We start from the raw sequence: 20,363 nt of genomic DNA, 5'->3' as shown, positions 1-20,363 counted from the left end.
GTACATCTGTATGAAACTGCTTGGGAAGCTACTCCTAGGATATGCTCCTCTGGGTCAGGATTGAAAATCAACTTCGTATCAAGTGCAATTAAAAGTATAATTACACCTACAAGTGCTTCACAGAGAAACTCCTAGCTAAAAATATAAAGATTAGGCATTTCTTTTTCTGTGCTTTAAATGAAATTGTTACAAAGCCATTCTTTTTACATGATGTAATGTACAAAAAGGCACAGGCTTCCACACAGAGGCCCAGTAAGTGCAGGCTAAGATGCAGGAGCTCATGAGGCTGGAGAGCTGGAGGCACGGCTGTTTGCCATAACCAGGATGAAGGACTCACTGGACTTTGCTCTGCCCAACGTTGGCCATGCCAACGCGCTCCTGTGAGAGCAGCAAACCTCACCCTGTAGGCCCTCATTTTGTTGATGCAACCCCAGCAGCAACACTCCATCTTGCCTGCACTCAGCTTTTTGCCCTGAAAAAATAAACAGTGCATCAGCAGACAGATCTTGAATAGCAGCAGTGAATGGCTGCAGCGATTTGCAGCGACAAGCACTGCACTGGGTACAAAGGTCTTCATCAGCTCTTACACAACCTCTCCTCTGAGTCTCATGTTTCAGAGTTGCTCAGCTTGTATAGCAATGGAGGGTCAGGGACTACAGCAGATTACCTCAGCTCAGCCATTGAAAGCAAGTGTTATTTTCACTCTTGTACACTCCATCTGAACAATTTCCAGGCTGGCACTACTTTAATTACAGAAATGTTACGGTTATCAGCACAACCACCACTTAATTGGCAGGCTTTTCACTAGGGAGCCACCATCACAAAGTTTCTAGTGAAATAACTTTTAATAATTGCACTTGTCAACTTCAAAATGCTCTACAAACACTAAGTGACTTAATTACCTCTCCCAGAGTCCCTCAGAGGCAGGGAAATGTCATTACCCACAGGTAATCAAAGGAAAGTCTTGAATGACACACAATGTCTTCCCCAGGACAAGGCAAAGGCTTGGACTTTGGTGTTCAGTGCTTTTTGAGATGCAGTGGAGTATCTTAAAGGTAGGGAACAGCAGCTCCAGGACCCCTTCAGGAGCAGCTAGAGGCCAGAGGGGGTATCTCGAAATATCTCAGATGGCATTAAGACATCAGTGCTGAACTCGGTGACAAAGCACACATTAGAGAGGAAATTCCAGCATCTAGGCCATGGAATCCCAAGGGAGAACAAACGGTGAGCCACAAGCCTTTTCCAGACCTTTCACAGTGCAGAATAACAATCCAGTTGCAGTACAGTGCTCTCCTTTCTGAATAAGCCTGCAAAGAAAGATGTATATTGTGCTTTCTGTTCACTAGGTGACTCCCAGATGTTGCAAATCCTCACTGGTGCCATAGCACAAGGTCACACCAACACTGGAAATGCAATTTCCACTTTCCACAGAGAGCCTTCAAATGAAAAGACCACGCAACCTGCCCATTACAGCACTGGGAAACCACTGCTCATCATCATCGGGAAGAATGAGATAAGAAGAACCAAAGAGATGCTACAGGAACAGGAGGAAGGAATACCCTGACCCAGCCCTACTGGCATTCTTCACCTTCAAAGCCAGAGGTTGCAGAGAAGAGACAGCTGTCTGCTTTCCTGCATGCTGGGGTGGGCACACCTGTACTTAGCTCATCTGCAGTCTTCCCTTCACATACACATATTCAGGGTCCTTACCAGCCTACAGATAGAAACATTCATCAAAATTCATGTTGTTTCTATTTGTTTTTCTTAATATAAGTAAATAAACATTAAAAAAAAATAACATAAATTCACGGACAATGACTGTGTTGGGTGAGCACCTATGCTCAGGAGGTCTGCAATGACACCGATGATTACAATCTTAGTTTCACTCTGCATTTCTCCATGAGAGTCACCCCAAGTAAAAACACTACATTTGCACAGTGTACCAGAGGTATGGCTGCCATGGGAATTTCAACCCTAAAAATGCCTCTAATTTTCTAATCCATTTAAAATCCTGATCTAACTGCATGTTAATCTGTTGGAGGGGCCTTACTCTCATATATGACATATCTGTACAGTATATAAGAACTTGGGTTTTTTTGCTTCTGTGCACATTTTGCATAGAAGTTGATGAGTTCCTATGTAGATTAGACTTCTATTAACCTACATTACACAACAATTAATTAATTTGCCCTTTAAGCAAGCAAATTAGGAAATAACCAAGACTCTCTTGCACCTAGCCCCTCAGAAATTACTGTGTCTCCCATCATGCAGCGTGAGCAACCTTTTTGATCATCACTGCTTCAATTCCCTGCTAGAACTTGCCTTGCAGATAACTGCAGAACGGTGTGAACAGGCAAAGCCATGTGTCTGCCCAGCCCTAAGTCGCATCCCTCATTCTCTCTTCACCCGCCCTGAGCTCTGAGTCAGCTCTCACTATCACCATTTTACCTATCTATAAAAATGCATCCAGGCCCAAGGTCTGGACTTCTTCCAAGTCAGGACAGTAGAACTATGTCACGGGGCAAAGGGAGTTGGCAAACAAAGAGCTGTAAGAAATAACACACTCTTTCTCACATTGGCCAGATCTTGAAGATCATACTGCAGTTCATACTATCAAAGGTTAGCATTGCACTTGTTTTCTCCTTTGGCACTGATATGTCAAACAGTAAAATAAGTTACTGCTACCAAGCACCCTGTTCAGCTTCTTTGTGGTTTTGGTTTTTCCCCACAAAATCTGTTCCCTAACAGTGAGATGTAAGAAAGTTACAAGCAAGCATGAGAAAGCAAAACAAAAACCTTTCTCTATCTTCTTATGTAAGACTCTTGAGAAAGAGCAGACATGTAAGCTAATACTATTTTATTTCTATTGCACTAGTGAAAAAAAAGGGGAACAGAAAACACTCCAAAAGGTGAGGCCATGACCTAGATAAGATTACTGATCTATTTCTGTATGTGCCACACAAACTCCTGTAAATTAGCTCTCTAAATCTGCCTCTCTTCTTTAGCCTTCCACTGCTGATCTGTTCACCATGCTGTCTCCTAGTATCCTTGTTAGCTGCCTTCTGTCTAACTTAGTCCTTAGCTATCTCAGAGCTCAGGCTTTTTCCACATGTATTTGTTACTGATGCCTTATGTAATCTCTGAAATAACTGCCTAGAATTAATTTACTTAACATATTAAGAAGCCTATCACATCTGGTTCTTTGCCATCCGTTTGTCCTACAAAGAAAGGCTGAGGAAAAAGGGCTTGCTCAGCCTGGAGAACAGAAGGCTCCAAGGAGACCTCTTTGCCAACTTTCAGAACCTAAAGGGAGCTTATAAGCAGGAGGGAAATCAACCTTTTACATAGGCTCTTAGTGACAGGATAAAAGGGAACAGTTTTAGACTGAAAGAAGGGAGATTCAGATTAAATGTTGGGGAAATTTCTTGCTGAGAGGGTGGTGAGGCGCTGGTACCGCTGCCCAGAGAAGCTGTGGTGCCCCATCCCTGGAGGCGCTCAAGGCCAGGTTGGATGGGGCCCTGGGCAGATGAGCTGGTGGGGGGCAGCCCTGCCCACAGCAGGGGTTGAAGCAGCATGAGCTTTGAGCTCCCTTCAACCCAAACCATTCTGTGGTTATTATTCTGTATTCACGTGGAGATATGAAGGTAGACAGTACTTGAAAACTCCAGAAAGGAAGGAATAAACCTGTCTGATAAAAAGAGTTGGATTTCGAGACTGGCCTAAAAATAAGAGAAAGTACTACAGCACAGCACTCAAGATGTCCCCCGTAATGAAAGAACAGTGGGAAAAAAAAAAACAACAACAAAAAACAGGTAATGATACAAGACATTACGGATGACAGAAAATAAATTGAGTCACTGCTATCCTACCATGCTTACAAATCATTAGAAAAGAACACAAATTACACATGTCCTGCGGGCACTGACATCTTCCCTTTTGATCTAGCAGGCATTCAGGATGTTGTGCCACGCACACAAACTCGTTTGCTCACCGCTAATTTGCAGAGCCTCCACTCTCCATGAGGATCAGGAACAAACTCCAGGGAGCTGAACCATTCATGATGCCAAGATGCTTCCCAGATAGGAAGCGGTCCAGGATTCTTTCCAGGATTAAGCAAGCACTTCTGTCTCACAGAGAAAAACTCCCCAGGTATTTTTTTCTCTGTATTTTCAGGGTTCAGTTCCCTGACTGATGGGGCGAGAGGACCCACGGACCCCTGCTCCAGGAGAGGGGGAAGGGGAAAAGGGGAAAGGTAGGGCCTGAAAACGAAACAGCAGCAATGAGCTAAGGGAGAAAAGTAATTTACCAAGTATGATATCAGAATGCAAGATAATGTAATGCAGTATACTATATATAATACTATTTGCTTTTAGTTCTCACTGCTCTAGCCTGTTATCAGTAGACCACAAATAACATGAATCTCCCTCCACTGAGTGTGCTTTGCTCGACTGTAACTGGTGAGTTCTCCCCTTGTCCTTATCTCAACCCACAAGCCTTCTTTCGTCACAACTTTCCCCACTCCTCAGCTATTCATAGAATGGCCTGGGTTGACAAGGACCACAACGATCATCCAGTTTCAACCCCCTGCTGTGTGCAGGGTCGCCAACCAGCAGACCAGGCTGCCCAGAGCCACATCCAGCCTGGCCTTGAATGCCTCCAGGGATGGGGCATCCACAGCCTCCTTGGGCAACCTGTTCCAGTGCCTCACCACCCTCTGTGTGAAAAACTTCCTCCTAATATCTAACCCAAACCCCCCATGTTTCAGTTTAAAACCATTCCCCCTTGTCCTATCCCTATCCACTCTCACAGTCGCTCCCCCTGCTGTTCATAGGCTCCCTTCAAGTACTGGAAGGTCACAACGAGGCCTCCCCGCCACAGTCCCTTCAGGCACTCAACAGAGGAACCCAAGCTAGGTAACCAGCACAGGTAACGGCCATAGCACGGAGCACGCACTGCCGTAGCGCAACAATTACGGAGCACAGCCGTTACACAACCACCCCTACAGCCACACCCCCGCGCGCGCCCGACGGTTGGAGGCGGCTCGCTTGCCCATTGGCCCAGGAGACGGCGCCGCTGATTGGCTCTCCCTCCGCAACGCCCGCCGTTCCTCTTGATTGACAGGGCCTCGCACTGTAGTTGCGCGAGAAGACCAGAGAGCGCGCTGTGATTGGCCGCAGTGCTGACGGCCGCGCTATATAAGCCCCGCGGGAGAAGCGGGCATGTTAGCCCTCGGGTGCTGGTAGGCGGTTGTGTGACTGCGCGCCCTCTCCGGCCGTTGCGAGAATATGGCGACGCTGAAGGCTGTGTGCGTGATGAAGGGGGACGGCCCCGTGGAGGGGGTCATTCACTTCCAGCAGCAGGCAAGGCCCGGCGGCGGCGGGTGGGGCTCTGTCAGCACGCTGTCCGGCCGCGGTGCTGAGTCATGGCGCGGGGCGGGTGGGCGGGCGGCTGCGGGCGTCGGGGGGAGGGAGGCCGGGCTGTTGTCTTGCGTCCGCCGGTCGGTGGGGCGGGCCGTGCCTCGTGTCTGCGGGGTGGGCGTGGGAGAGCGCCGGGTTGGGGCAGCTGAGGGTCAAGGAAAGGGTCTGTATCACAGCGGTGGGCGTGGAACGGGCTGCACAGGGCTGTGGGCACGGCCCCCAGTGCTGGAGTTTAAGGGGAGTTTGGCCAACTCTCAGGCATATATTCTGATGTTTGGGTAGAGTTCTTGGGGCTCGCTTCCAGCTTTCAGGTGATTCTGCATTGGTAGCTGAATTTTTATTGACCTGGAAGCTTCTCTTGTAATGAGTCTCTTTAATGCTGCAGTCACGTCAGTAGTAATCAGCTCTTTGTGCTACAGGGTAGTGGACCAGTAAAGGTTACTGGAAGAATTACTGGCTTGTCTGATGGAGATCATGGCTTCCATGTCCATGAATTTGGAGACAACACAAATGGTAAGATGCCTGTCTTAGCTTCCGAGTTACAGCTGCAGTGTGATCAGCTTCAAGGAGCTGCTTCTGGTGTCACTGCAGCAACCGTGTTCAGCATATGTGTGTTTTATGACTGCACATCTGTTCTAAGAAACTATGATTCCTAAGGAATTGATTCTAAGAATATTCTTTGAACACATTTAGGCTACTGTTCAAGGCCTGGTATATCAAGCACTGGCCTAATTACTTTTTTGACCTAGTTTTTAACCTGGTGTTAAGAAATTGGAGAACTGTCATCTGGCAAAGAGCGTTCTTGAATGAATCATCTGAATTTGTTGAACTTGGAGTAATGTTTGTATGTTTATAGATCTAGCTGGAGAGTAGCTGTTTCATCAGTAATGATTTTTAACTTTCTCACACTATAGGAGGACTAAGGTCACGTATGGTATAAACACCGACTTTAATGGCTTACTGTGATGAATCTACTTTTGGTGGTTGTTCTTTTTCAGGGTGTACCAGCGCAGGTGCTCACTTCAATCCTGAAGGCAAGCAGCACGGTGGACCAAAAGATGCAGATAGGTGAGTTTAATGGGCCTGACCTAATGCTACTCAGTTGCAGCAGCTGTGTAAATTCGGCTTTCAGCTTGAGAGGCTGCTGCCTAATTGCTAGGATAGTGCTAGAGGGAAACCAACAATTTCGGCAGGACTTCTGAGGTCAGTTAGCAAGGTACTTGGCGATCGCATAGCAGTGCTTCAGGCACCCTGGCTTCAAGAGCGTGTGCAAAATGTAGTCTTTAGTACAATGGTCTTATCATAGCCTGGGGAGAAGAGGAAGTAAGTATGGGCTGTTAGTGAATGTTCATTAGGAGATAAGTGAGAAGGAAAAGGAGGATCCTGTACTAATACCTCTAGTGGTGCCTTGCTTCTCTTTTGGAGCTAGCTATTGACAGCAGAGGCCCTAAACTCTCGTGTGTTGAGCTGTGTGTAGGTTTGTCATATGGCCTGTGAGGACCCTCACTGGGGCCTTGGAGAGTCTGCAAGATGAGTACAAAGCTGTGTGCCTGGCACAGGGGCTATTCATTTGGTGTGCTGGGTTTTTCTTAACCTCTTGCCTTAGGTACTGTGCTGCCTACAGGATGTATTCTTGTAGGGGTTGTGTGCCAGGTGTAAGTACTGGTCTGTTTGCACTGAATGCCTCTGTCCTTGCCTGAAAGTCCTCTGTCAGTGGAAGCTGACTGAATTCTTCCTAGGAAGTAGTTAAATGGCCCAGCTACCTTTGAGGGGGGGACCCTTTCATGTCTGAGGTATCTATGTAGTGTTTGAGCCCGCTGCTGAGCAGCAGTTGCAGTAATATGCTCGCTGGGTTCCGAGACTGGGAAGGGTGCTGCTATCGTGCTGGCCTTCAGCCTAAAAGATTGTGCAAGTCTAAAAGGTGGGTTGATCTTGCAGAAGTAGGTTCTGGTCAAGCACTGTGACCAATCTGACAGTGTTGGTCAAGTTTTTAGGTACTTTGTACCTACAGCTTCTATTATTGATTGGTATCTCTTGGAGTGATCAGTCCCTTGCCAGGTGAAGTACATTGGGTGAGAGCTGTCTGGATGAAAGCAGTGCAAAATGGTGGCTGAAGGGCTTCGCAGGCAGGCACTCTAATGCTAAAGGTCACAGTTACCTGAGCGTTGTGGCTTCTATTGATTCTCTGTCAGATCTTGCTTCTGATGTAACCTGCCTGCTCAAGCAGCTATAGGCTGGGGGTTCTTTGTGAAAGCATGAGAAGTAAGCTGTGCTTCTGTAAGGCTACAGTTGAAGCCTGTTGTACTAAAATTTCCTGGTTGCTTAAATCAAGCAAACTCCTAAAGGGAAAATTGCCTTTGTCCTTATTCTCTAGGATGGAGCTAAAAATATGAAATCAGCACTCTTTTTCTCAGGAAGCAGGTGGTTGGCAAGTAGCTAGCAGAGCTGCTCACCCTGTGAGCATGGACAGTTCGGGGAACAAATTGGTGTTTGAGGTTCCATCAGCTTCAAATGAATGGTTTGTTTGGGGGTAGTTGTGTAGGGGTGAAAAACTCCAGTGTGTCCAGATGTTCTACAAATACTGAGCTGCGTGAGGATTAAAACCCACCTAAACTGTATTAGTGTGTAATGTCAATATGGGGGAATGCAGGCAGACTTGAACAGTCATTCCTGCACTGGTTAGACATTAGCCAGCATTTCATGTATCCCCTTTGACCTATCCCTTGTCGAACTGCTTTTACTAATCCTGTTTAAGCCTGAAGCCAGCAGCATTTTGTGGAATAGCTGATTTGTTGTATACAGTAAAAGTACAGTAGTAGTGTTTGTCATGCCTTGTATGTACAGGAAAGGTTAAGACAGTAGTTTAAGATTTTCCTTCTGAGCAGAGGGAAATAGTCTCCATCAGCATGAAGGAATTGCTAGCACTTAAGAGTTGAGCACTGTTTGCTTAGCTTGCTAGGAGATAATGGCACTCCTTTCCCACAAGTGGGTTAGCCTTCATACTTCAAGTTCTACCTCGAATTGGATTTTAGTCATGTATTGAACTGAAGGAGTTAAAATCCGTGGCTGGGGGGGTAGATGAGTGTGTGTGTGTGTGTGTGCATGCTGTGTGAAATGAGATGGAGTATTTGAGTGTGATAACTCAGCACGGTGTTGTGCAGGCCATCTGTCAGGGCTTTCAGTTCAACCAGACTCTGAGTTTGTGTGCTTCTCTGTGCAGGCATGTGGGTGACCTCGGCAATGTGACTGCTAAGGGGGGAGTGGCAGAAGTAGAAATAGAAGATTCTGTCATTTCTCTTACTGGACCACACTGCATCGTTGGCCGTACCATGGTGGTAAGTGCCTTGCTACCAACCTAGGGGCTTTAAAGAACAGTGGGTTAGTCCTTGCTGTTTGATATGCAAGTTTTAGCATGGGGTTTTTGATGTGGTGACACTTCGTTATTATGAGATCTTAATTTTCTGCTGCCCTTGTTGAGGATAATTTTAAGTGTGCTTCTGGCTGTGTGTGATTAAAGCAAGCTGAGTTGAGTAGGGAACCTGTAGTCAGCCACAAATGCTATCAGTGGAAGGCATAGCAGCTGACTCTTATGCTGGGGAAAGAATGCGTGCTGCTCTGACAGTCAAGTAGCAGGGAGTTCTGTAATATAACATGTAACGCAGTGGCTGGGATGCTGCATCTTCAGTGCAGCTCTGAGGGTGAACTGGAAGTCTGAGTTTGCTCTTAGAGTAGTGATAACTTTCTGAAATTTGGGGTTCTGGTGACTTCCAGTTCAAACAAATACAACTGAAGGTGATGCATCTTTATGGGTAAGTCTAGTCCTGAATCCTTAGCGTGTGTACCACTTTGGCATTCAGCATTACAGAATGGGTAAGTGCTTTTTGTGCTGTAATGCCTCGCTGGTAGCTGGCAGTCACTGCTAGTATGTGTGTAATGAAAAATGCAATGACATGAATTAAGGTATCTTCAATTCTCTTCTAGGTCCATGCAAAAAGTGATGACCTGGGTAGAGGGGGAGATAATGAGAGCAAAATAACTGGAAATGCTGGACCTCGTTTAGCTTGTGGTGTAATTGGAATAGCCAAGTGCTAACTGTTGTACCTGAGATGTTTAAGATGGCAGTGGGAAATGAGCTGTATTTCATTGTGATCGCTGTTCTTGCTCTTCTTTGTGCAAGCAAAAGATTTATCACTTAATCTCATTACTACTCTGCGTTCTCAAGTATCAGTTTATCTGGTGAATACTGACATAATTTTGTATTATGTATATTGCAATTAAAGTGTTACTAATGGAAAAATCTCTGTAGTCCTCTGCTAAAGCATCTGCTGTAACCATTTGAAGTGCAGTCTTTGCTAACTGGAACTCCTGTTCTGTGTAATGGAAGATGGCTGGCAGGGATCACATGCTGAACACCAAAGCTGCTCCTATGTTACAGGATTTAGAAGATGAGGAGTCTTAAGAGTTCTAGCAAAGCTACTCACCAAATAGCAGTAGGCAGTTTGCAGCACTGTATGTTTCAAATTGGGTAATAAACTTGCTGGGCAAAATGTATGTTGGTCTTGGCAGTCTATTAAAACTCTACAGCTGATTTTGTAAGGCTTGGACTTCATGGCAGTAGCTTGCAAGACACTGATAGCATCCAACAAATCACATTGAGGCAGCAACCTTGGAACTGCTGCCTTGCTCTGTGGGTGCATCCCTGAAAGTGTTCCACATCCTGTATTAATAACCTGACACCTGCTCTGTATCCCAGCCAGTGCCTTTATGCTTTCTTACAGAAATGTCCTCTTGCTGTAAAATGTGACAGGAGTCTGATGCTGAAGTACTGGGGGGCAGCCCCAAGTGTGCAAGATGGTCTGTTTGCAGCATGTGTGGCCTTAGAGTAGGCTGGGTTCTTGTGGGCAGGTGCAGAAACCTGCCTGTGGTGAGAATTTGGGGTTGGTGTTCAGTGGCAGTCTGGATGCAGTGGTGAGGACATCTCCTTCAAGCTCTATAGGTTTCTAACAGGGAGAAAGCTTGGAATAAAATGCATGTACAGAGGCAGGAGTTCTGTATTCAAGTTCCTCAAGTCTTGTCAGTGGTGTAATCACTGAGATTGCTCCAGCTTTTGTTTTTCTTGTATGTACCTTGTAGACACAGATTTCCAAGTCTTTTAATAGAGAAAATTATGAGTTTTAATGAAGACTTGTATCAACATTCCTTTTATCTTGTACATAAGTGATACTCATGGAAGTACTTGGTTGTACTTCCAGTGACACCCAGATCCCAGTGTAACACGTTACAAATGGAATGGCTTTCAGAAAAGCAAGAAGACTCTAAAAACACTGAACTTACATTCATTACAGGTGGCATTACAGGTGTGTACAGCCTCTACCCATCTGTACCTCTTCTGGTGGGTTGGCCTGTGCTCTCATTAAGCTGCAGCTGAAGAAAGATAATTGGTGTACCTTTCAAACTGCTTCTTAGATGTTGAGGATCTCAGAACACTTTGAAAATGCATGATACCAGCACAACCTCCTTATGGTTAGAAGCTCAGAGGGTGGCTATGTTGTCTCCCTATTCCCTAAGTGGGGGGGGGAAAGCCGCAGGTGTGTGACAACAGCAGGGTGAGCAGCACAGGATGAAAGCTCTGGCAGCTCCACTGCTCAGCCACACTCAGCGCTGAACCCTGCTTCTCTGAAAGCAGAGCTTCACATTCAGCTGTCTTTGCCATCTTGGCTGAAGTATCTGAGCAGGCGCTAGCCAGAAGTCAGCGCTTGTTGAAGCAGGGAGAAGCAATACTTGGTTTATATACATGCTCACAGCCCTAAGTGGCATAGGCTAAGTAATCAAGATATTAGTTGTTAACTTTATGGGGTCTTTACCTGTAATGGATGCTTACACTGAGCTGACTTCTCTGTTTCTAAAGCCAGAGATTCAATAGTCAGTTCAAGAGCAGGATACACTTGTACTGGTGATGCATCCCCAGCATGGTTACTGCTTCAGGAGGCAATAAAGCATCGTGCCGACAACATCCAAAGTTCTCCCTAGCTACTGTTTTCCAGTTTCCCAGAAAGAGAGAGAATACAGAGGTGGCATTTGTGTGAACAGATGAACCTTCCATTTCTTTTATTCTTGCCTTAAATCTTTTAATAAAAGTGGATTTGTTAAAAAAGAAAATCCTACCTCCATACAGAATTATGACAGTTCTTACTGAGACGGTCTTAAAGTGTGCCAGTGGTGTCTGGCTGTATATGGAGTTAAGTGTGAAACAGACATTGAGGACACGAGTTTTAACACATGGAAGCTGAGTTCAGTACAAGTATGTAAACAGGTTTTTTTTTCTCTCTTTATTCTGCTATTGCAAGAACATAAAAATATATGTCCTCTTCCCCATTCATAACTCCACATTTGCTTTCCCTCCCCTCTCCCTCCCCCAGAAGAAAAGTTCCTCTGCCACAGAGCAGCTATGGAAAAGCACTGATGTAAAAAAGCAGCTGCCCTCGCTTAGGGGAAAAAAAAAAAAAAACAACGAAAAAAACCAACTTTAAAAGCAGAACACGCCTATAGCAAGGAGAAAAAAAATTAAATATGCACAGGATTCATACAATTTTTCCACTACACTTTCAGAGCATAACGAGGTTCAATTGAACGCCTGGTGCAGCCCGAGCCTCGCATTCAGTGCGTGGGCTGATCAGAGACCGATACAGCATGGACGTGTTGGGGCTCAGGCTGCTCAGCGTCACGCAGCGGTCTCTCGAGACTGTTTGCACCCAAAGGGCCAACCGCGAAGAAGCAGGATTTGCCCTGTTAAAATCTACCCAAATTCTTTAAGTAACCCGGAGAGAAAATGGTAAAACTCTGACAAACACAAAAATAAGCATTCTTTTTCCATCAGTCCAACAGGTACAACGCTCGGCGGCTAAAAACTTCAGACCTACCTCTTGCAGGCTTACAGGAGGTACACATCATTAACACAGCGGTAGCAGCCCGGCTTTGTGAGAACAGGCAGCACGTTAAAATCCTCGAGCGGTCTCTCACTTGCCCATCGACTCCCAGCCCCGCTTCAATAAAGACAGGCTTTGCGTCGCACATTGTTTTTTGGTGTCTGTCTTTGATTTCTCTTTCACCCCGCTTTCCAAACGGCCGTCAGTGCGTAAGGCGTACAGAAGGTGCTGAAGCGGTGCCCTTCCCGCCCACTGCACAACCTCACAACCTCACAGAGTCGCCCAGGGATGGCTGAAGGCGTCCCCTTAACGCTGATGAGGCGGCGTTCAGCACAGAACCACTTGGAGGGAGGGGGGAAAGGAAAAAAAAGAGACCAAACCAGCCTCGGTCGCATTGCAAATACCGAACGGAACACTGCAAATAGCCCCGCAATTCACATTTCCAAACTAACCTTTACCTCCCACGGTCAGGTAGATCATTAAAATGCAGCAAGCTAAAACTCAAGGTGACTATTACAAATAAAAATTGGCTTCCGTGAATAGCTACACAAACAGATGGATTCCTTTTAACAAATAGAAACAGCACAGTCTAATTTAGACTCCCGTACAGCGTCAGCAGTTCAAACTTAAAAGATGTCGAACGATCCTTCTCCACTTCAGTGCAGTGTAGGAAGAATAGCACACGTTAAGGTTTGTTACGAAAATAGAGTTTATTAAAAACACATCCCTATTGTTTTGAGGAGCTTTCACCGTTACCTTTTCTTAAATTAAAAAAAAAAAAAAAAATAGAAAGCACTTCTACTTCTGATTTGTAAACTTTTTAAAGTCAAAACTTTAAAAAAGTTACAGCAAAAATGGGTAATATTTTAATCATATCTTCAGTATTTTTGTGTTACGTTGTGGCTATTTTAAATAGAAGGGAAGCAATCAAATTGCTTACAATTCCCCGCCAACTACCGAGGGGCTGATAGAAGCAGAAGCAAGTATAATACAGCAGACTGTACAACTCTAAAGCTCTACACTCCAACAAATGTCCCTGTCCTCGGCTGAGAGGTTCCAGTCCCTAGCGAGGAGCCTCCGCGACCGCGCTCAGATCCTTTTCAGCTTGTTCCACGGATGAGGTAGCCTCAGATGTCAACTCATCCTCAGGCTTTACGCCTGAGGGTTCAGACTCTCCTTTAGGAAGTTCTGAAACAACGTCTGCGTCTTCCATTTTGCCGCTATGAGATTCGTGGTTTTTGTCACCATCTGCCCTGTCTGTCACCTCGGGTTTTTCCTTTCCTCGGTTTTCATCCTTGTCTCTGCGAGACTCCCTATCTCTAGAATCTCTCTCTCTGTCTCGATGTCCACTGGACCGTCTGTTTCTGTCCTCCATGTCCCTGTGCCTATCGCGCTCGGGGCTCCTTCTCCCCCATTCTCTCCTGTCACGATTACCAAGCCGCTCGTGATCTCGGTCGTCGCTGCGGTTGCCGTAGCGCTCGCGGTCGTTTTCTACCCGATTGCCGAAAGATCTCCTTCCGAACCTCTCCTGGTCTCTGTTAGGCGTGAACGTCTGCCTGTCGTTCCTGAACTGCCTCCCGTCTCTGTTCTCCTCGGGTCCGCTGGGCCCTCCGCTTCCCGGCATCCCGCCAGGCCTCACAAAGTGGCCCGGAGGAGGGAAGGGGGTTTTCATTCCATGGGGAGGAGGCATCCCGAAGCCCCCCGGGCCCGGTGGGGGCCCTCTGTGCATCATGTGTGGCGGCATGTGTCGCGGCGGCATCATGGGGAACCGCTGCATAGGAGGCGGTGGCATTCCTGGAGGTCGCTGCAGCGGTATCAAGCCCGGCCGGGCACCCAGGAGGCCGGTGGATGGAGTCTGCAAGCCAACAACGGGGGCCGGAGGGGGCGGTGCGACTCCTTGGGTGCCTGAAGCAAAGAAACAGAAGCGTAAGTTAAAATAAAGTAATGTCATTTTAAAAACATTCAGAAAGTCTCATGAAATGAGTAACACAGAAAATGGCGTGGGGAGAGCCGGCCGCAACGTGTCTCATGACGGTTTGCACGCTGTCCAGAGAGCTCTGTCCTTCAGCAGAAGTTTCTTTCGTGCTACAAATAATGACTGTTGAGACAGACAGCAGCTATTTGCTTCTCCTCATGGCTGCACCGTCTGCAGGTCTGAGTGCCTCAACTCCAACTCCGTGCCTTGCTTTGGTTAGCCTCCCTCGTGTTATGCTTCACAGGCTTCCGCATTACAGGCGTGTGCTACCTCAGCTAGCTCTAGAACCCTTCTCCTCTGTGATAAGCACCATTAAGGCATTCCTGGCTAAAATACCTGAAATTTCAGCTGGGTTATCAACAAGACTTCCAAGCGCAGAAAAGGCAGCAGGCAGCAGTAAGTGATGGGGAGCTAAAGTCAGAGCACTGCTGGGCAAGGAGCTGGGAGCTACGCAGTTCCATCTACCCTTCCCAAGAAAATCGGTAACACAAGTTTGGTTTTGCAACATAAAACTAAGAGGAAATGCAACAGACAGTTTCTGGATTTTTTTTTTTCCCAACAGTTTTCTATCTTTTGCAGAATCACAGAATGGCTTGGGTGGGAAGGGATCACAAAGATGACGCCATTCCAACCCGCTGCTGTGGGCAGGGCTGCCCCCCACTAGCACCAGATTAGGATAGAATCATAGCATGTGTCCAGTGTCAACTATTCTCCATTTTTCATTCTCCTTCAGGAGTACTGGAGTCTTGGTTTCAGCAGGATCTTCCTAAGAGGAACCTCTCAAAGGCAGCTGACACCAACTCAAGGAGCTGTGGCCAAAAGCTGAGGAGTATGAGGGGCAGATGGGTGCTTTGCACCATTAAGTGTGCAGCTCATCGTGCAAGTCCTCTGTGTTCAACCCACACTACTGGCTCATGCCCTCTGCCTTTCACACTGGATCCATCAGCCCCAGGCATTTCTGCTCACAAGGAATTTACCTGCATACCTGAGAGAGCATATCTATGCAGACATTTTTAAAGTAAAACCCAAAATGAAAATGGTTTTATTTCCCTACACATTAATAAAAATGAAATGCAAGAATGCAGCTTACATGCAAGTTTGTAACTACTGCCTTGGGCAAAACTGAAATGCCAACCAGCCACCTAAGTTAACATTGAAATTAAATACTTGGCAGTGTCACACTGAAAACTGCACCTTGAGCAGAACAGAGCAGACGTGTGCAGACATCCCACCTTCCAGTCGGACATCACAGCTGATTTATTTAGCATCTGCAGCCCAGCTAAGCCTGAGCTTTCTGCAGAACTAGTGCCCTGCCACCACACCACTTCTCACACTAAGGACGTGTCTGAAGAGAAACCTTTTCATGCATTTCACACTCGTGACAGAAGGAAACTACGTTTCACTGGTGAGTAAACCTCAGGGAGCAAAGGGATGCATGTTCTTCCAGTCCGTGGTGCCACCTTACCTTCCCCTCCAAGCAGCCACTTTTAAGACCCGGCTTGAAAGATGACACTCTTTGAAAGCAATGATCCACCAGCAACAGCTTGCTTTTTTTTCTGAGGTTTTTTTTTTTTCCTTTTCAAGATAAGCAGCCCCTTCCCCGTCAGTTTAAAACTAAGGCAACCTGCCGTCTTGTCTGAGCTCCTCCTAGACTCAGTCCCACACATCTGACAAGACAGACACATGGCTAATGGTGCCTTCCAAGAAACTTATTTTGCTGAGTTTTGAGATTTGGGGATGTTCTTAAGTAAATTCTACCACAGAATTTTAAAAATAAGGCAGAAAGAAAGAACTAAGATTTAATGGGCTGAAGAAGATAATAGGCATGTTTCTGCTCTACAGCAGCAGATGAAGTGAGGGCTATGATGCATGAGGCAAGTGAGAGAAGCTTTTTCAATTAAACAATACCTGCCATTTCAATCTCCTGGCCAAATTTCTACACAGAAGAACAATGCATGGAAGCAGCACAATGTATCCAAAAAGTCCCTCTCCTTCAATCCGGACTGCATCATTAATGCAGCCGAACACTTTTTGTTTTCAATAAACCCCCTCACCTTTCCAGGCTAGAGTATACTGCAGAAAGCACTGTTTGTGCTGACAAATTAGGCACTAATTAAAAATTTACTCCAAAAAAGCTGTCCAGAAATACCCCCAAGTTAACTGAAAATGTTCAGTAAAATTAGCGGCACAGATCAGGTGCAAGGCCTGAGAAAATTCAGTCTTTTGTTGCTTTACATAAGGAAAGAGGGTATGCAAAATGTAGTTTATCAAACCTGAAGAGAAATGCAGCAGCTCTCGGAGAAGCAATTAAGTTATTTAATGACCATCTCATACCTGTGCAAACGAGTGATGGAATTTATCTGCCCAGCCTCTGTTTCATTTACGGGCTCACATTCGCAAGCCTTTTTGTAGGCAGCCTGGTCTTCTTGCTTATGGATTTGACCATCCCTCAACCATCCCTTTTACTGGCTGCTTCCTCTGCTTAAGCTGCCTCAACCATGGCTCTTATTACAAGACATGGCTTTTATTGCTGGCATACTTCATCCTCAGACCTTATACCTAAATGCTAATTCTGTTCAAATGTGTAAAATACAGATTGCTCTCACATGTTGTTTTTTTTTTTTTTTTTTTTTTGTGACTTTTACCAGTAATGCATATTTTACCAGCAATGCATAAGGAAAGGCCATGAGCACTCGAGAAGCCTTTAATGCGAAGAACTCCTACAAAAACAACCCCATCTCCAACCACCTGAACGTTCTCACAGATGCAAGAGCAGCCAACCAGCATCAAGATTGTCCTGCTTTCACTTTACTCATGAAGAACAGCCCAAATGCTACCCCTGTCCTGAAGGAGTGTTTCTATCCACAGAGCTCACAGTAGGAGTCCTTACTGTATTGACAATCAGATAAAAAGCCAGATTGCTGTGGCACTGTAATCCTGATCCTGATCATCTTCTCTTCTGGCTGGACACATTCCCTTGTGATAATTACCAGTGTTAAAAATGCTAGCATGGGAAAGGAGTGCGGCATCTCATTAGTAGTGTGGCTTTTTTTTCTTTCTTTAAATTGAACTCTGCTCCATAAGATGACAGTATCTCACAATTGTTAAATTGCTTCTCATATGTGTTGTTACAGGAAAGCAAGTGACATTTTCTGTATTTAACACCTTGCTTCATATACAACTCTGTCAAGTTGGATAAAAGTACACGAGAACATGAAGTCAAAAGCTTAGGAATCCAGCAGATCATCAAACCAAGGGTTTCAGGATGAGGCTGATGCTTACATTCCGCAGTTCTGCTTGCCACATTAATTCTCCCACCATACTCCAGTAGGCAATGCAGGATGTTAAAACGAAACATCGCATACTATCAGGGAATTCTTAGAAGTACCAAACACAATGTTTTGAGTCTTGTGTCTTTTTCTGATGTTTCATGAAGAACGCTTTAAGAGCAGGTCAAGAACATAAAGAAGCCTAAATATACAAGTCTTAATATTGCTTCACACCCTAAACAGCTTACTATAGATGCCAATGTTTTTCAGCAATCAGTGCCCATCACTGAAGCCAACAGGAACTTGCCCCTGTTCATTTAAGATGCTTTAAGAAGGAAGCAAGAGCCCAGCTATGTATGTGTATAGTGTTGGTTACCAATGTTAGGATTTCTACCATTCCCATTTTATACAACATAAATACCACAGTCATCCAGGACAAAGGGTCATCAAGGCAAAAATGAATTCCACGAACGGTGCTTGAGAGTTGATGTGTTCCCTTACCTCTGAATTCCCATTCAGTAGTATTAGAAATGTAACATTCATACATATAATTAGCAAGCATGCAGTGTTACGCTTTTAAAATGGGCAAACAAGAAATTTGGAAACATCAGGTTTACCGTTGTTCATAACCTGTACTGGGAAAATGCTTCTACCTCCTTAAGTCCCCACACACACTTTGTAAAAGATAATATTCAGATGAGCTCAGAGAAGACGATACACTGTCCTTTATCATTTAATGCGGACTACAAAAAGACCATGTGGTTACTGGGTAGCAAAACAGCAAGGGAGCAAAGAACTGTATTCAGTGTGCATTAACAGGAAATGAATACCAAGCTCACTGAAAACTACGGTATATTATTTTTTGATAATACGTGATTATCATTATAGAAATTTTGGGAAAGAGAGCATTAGACAAAACCTACCAACTGCAATATGATGTGTTTAATCAAGATAACAGATCACAATCTGAGTATTTGAAACACAGCATCTGAAACAGCAATTTATTACTGATCCATATTACAGCATTTGCTCAACAGGAAGAACAAGTTGGCAAATCAGAAATGATATCAGGCTGTCACCTTCTGCAGAATGTACATGAAAAAGGAGTCTAAAAATATCTCCTTGCCAGATCATTTTAAAAGTGACACATGAGGACACACTCACAAAGCCAGTAACAATCTGGATAATCTTGTTCCAATCAAGAACAAGAAGCTGTAACAACAGTGAATATGATCAAGGATACAACTAAATCAAAACAACCCGAAGGTCTTTTTTTTGTGTTCGTTTGTTTTACGAAAGAAACACACAAAAAAAAAACAACAAAAAAAAAAAAACACCAATGTCCACAAAAGATCACCTCACTGAAGCACAAACGCGTCTTTGTCAGAAGTGATGAAAGAATTACATTGGAGGCACAAATGAAATTAGTGGAGGTGAAACAGAATGTAACTTACAATACTAAGAAAGCATATGAAATTTTACAATCATCGATTTGGAATGACTTTGTGACATATCTTCCATATGAAAACCAAACAGATAGATAAGCTTCATTCTGAAGTTACAAAAATTAGAAAAGAGTCTCTGTATTTGTACAGTCTACGTAAAGTATTCCCAAGCAAGGTTACTGAATTTAAATTTGAGAGTTTCTTCAAAGCAATCTTCATTCCTCGAATTCAGCTTTGCTGCGGTAAATTCTTCTATCCTGCCCAAATATTCGAAGACCATCTCTTCATTCTTCTTGTTAAACTACTCAAGCCCCTTTACCCCTACTTCCCCAAGCAGTCCTCATGACATACTTCATGATGCTGTCAAGCAAATCTTTCTTCCACCTTCTTTGTCTCAGCTTGGAGAGCCCCATCATGGACATGATAAGGAGCAGTTTAAGAGGACTCTGTGAGCAACTAGTCACACGATCAGTTGTATATTCAAATTGCTAAGCCATATGCTTGCAAACACAGGTTTGATTAGTCTGAAGCATGACTCCCTCTCCTGCACTTTCCCCAAGACTAACTGAGGGTGATGCTGTACCTGCCCACTTACTTCATCCAGGTCATTTGCTTCTGGACTGCACAAGACTGCACACTACAGCTACACATAACTGTCAGGCCTGCCAGTCCTGGGCTCTGGGACTGGGATGCACACGTAGATTGCATCTCACACCCGTACACGTGGTGAACCCTCAGCACACTCCATTTCCCAGGCTTTGATTTCCCTAGGAGCGAAACCTGACGCAGAGCAAAAAGGAAGGAACGACGATGCAGCCTGGCCAGCTCTTGAATTCAGACGACGGGGAGCTCAAGGCTCAAGGGACACTTTGCGATCTGGTCAGCATGCAGAGCAGTAAGCATCACCTCTGTCACTGTTTGCTTCTAGCTCACAGGGAGACTGGACTCCCACACGCAGAGTTACGCTCCGTTATTATGTGAATTGAGGTGGTTTTAACACAAGTGTTTCATTGGTGTTAACTTACTGAAAAGACTCAAAAAAGACTGAAACTAATTTTCTTGTATCACGTATGCGATGGTGACTAGCTCCCCTTAACTCCAAAATGTCAAGATAGAATTCCTTCACCTAGCTCCTTGATTCTCTAACTTCTTAAAATAAGACGCTCCTTAACACAAAAATGCATTTACTTAAAGAAACACAGATCTCTTAACTATTATCTTGAGTCTACTTTGTAAGTCTGTCTTAATACACGAGCAGACAATCTCAGAAAAAGAGGAAAGTTTCTATCTGCCTGTTGATGAGACCGACTGTTGAGCAGTCACTCTGACCC

At 45.1% G+C, this 20,363-nt stretch overlaps 2 protein-coding genes across 2 annotated transcripts in view; one reads left to right on the top strand and one right to left on the bottom strand.

Moving 5' to 3' along the window:
- Nucleotides 1–5,285: 5,285 nt before the first annotated feature.
- On the top strand, nucleotides 5,286–9,509 carry SOD1 (superoxide dismutase 1; the record flags this gene model as incomplete). The annotated part of the gene is made up of 5 exons (XM_079537083.1): nucleotides 5,286–5,360; nucleotides 5,837–5,930; nucleotides 6,416–6,485; nucleotides 8,638–8,752; nucleotides 9,399–9,509. The coding sequence occupies 5 exons, from the start codon at nucleotides 5,286–5,288 to the stop codon at nucleotides 9,507–9,509; spliced, it is 465 nt and encodes a 154-aa protein (XP_079393209.1).
- A 3,897-nt stretch (nucleotides 9,510–13,406) lies between these two features.
- Nucleotides 13,407–20,363, bottom strand: part of SCAF4 (SR-related CTD associated factor 4) — a gene marked incomplete at both ends in the record, with an annotated part of 72,326 nt that continues 65,369 nt past the window's right edge. The window contains 1 exon segment of the mRNA XM_079549466.1: nucleotides 13,407–14,248. Coding sequence (XP_079405592.1) covers nucleotides 13,407–14,248 — 842 coding nt within the window.

The sequence above is a fragment of the Tetrao urogallus genome, assembly GCF_951394365.1.
Source record: "Tetrao urogallus genome assembly, chromosome: 1".
NCBI lineage: Eukaryota > Metazoa > Chordata > Aves > Galliformes > Phasianidae > Tetrao > Tetrao urogallus.
The sequence above is the reverse complement of the archived record's forward strand: the minus strand, read 5'-3'. Positions and strand labels throughout refer to the sequence as shown.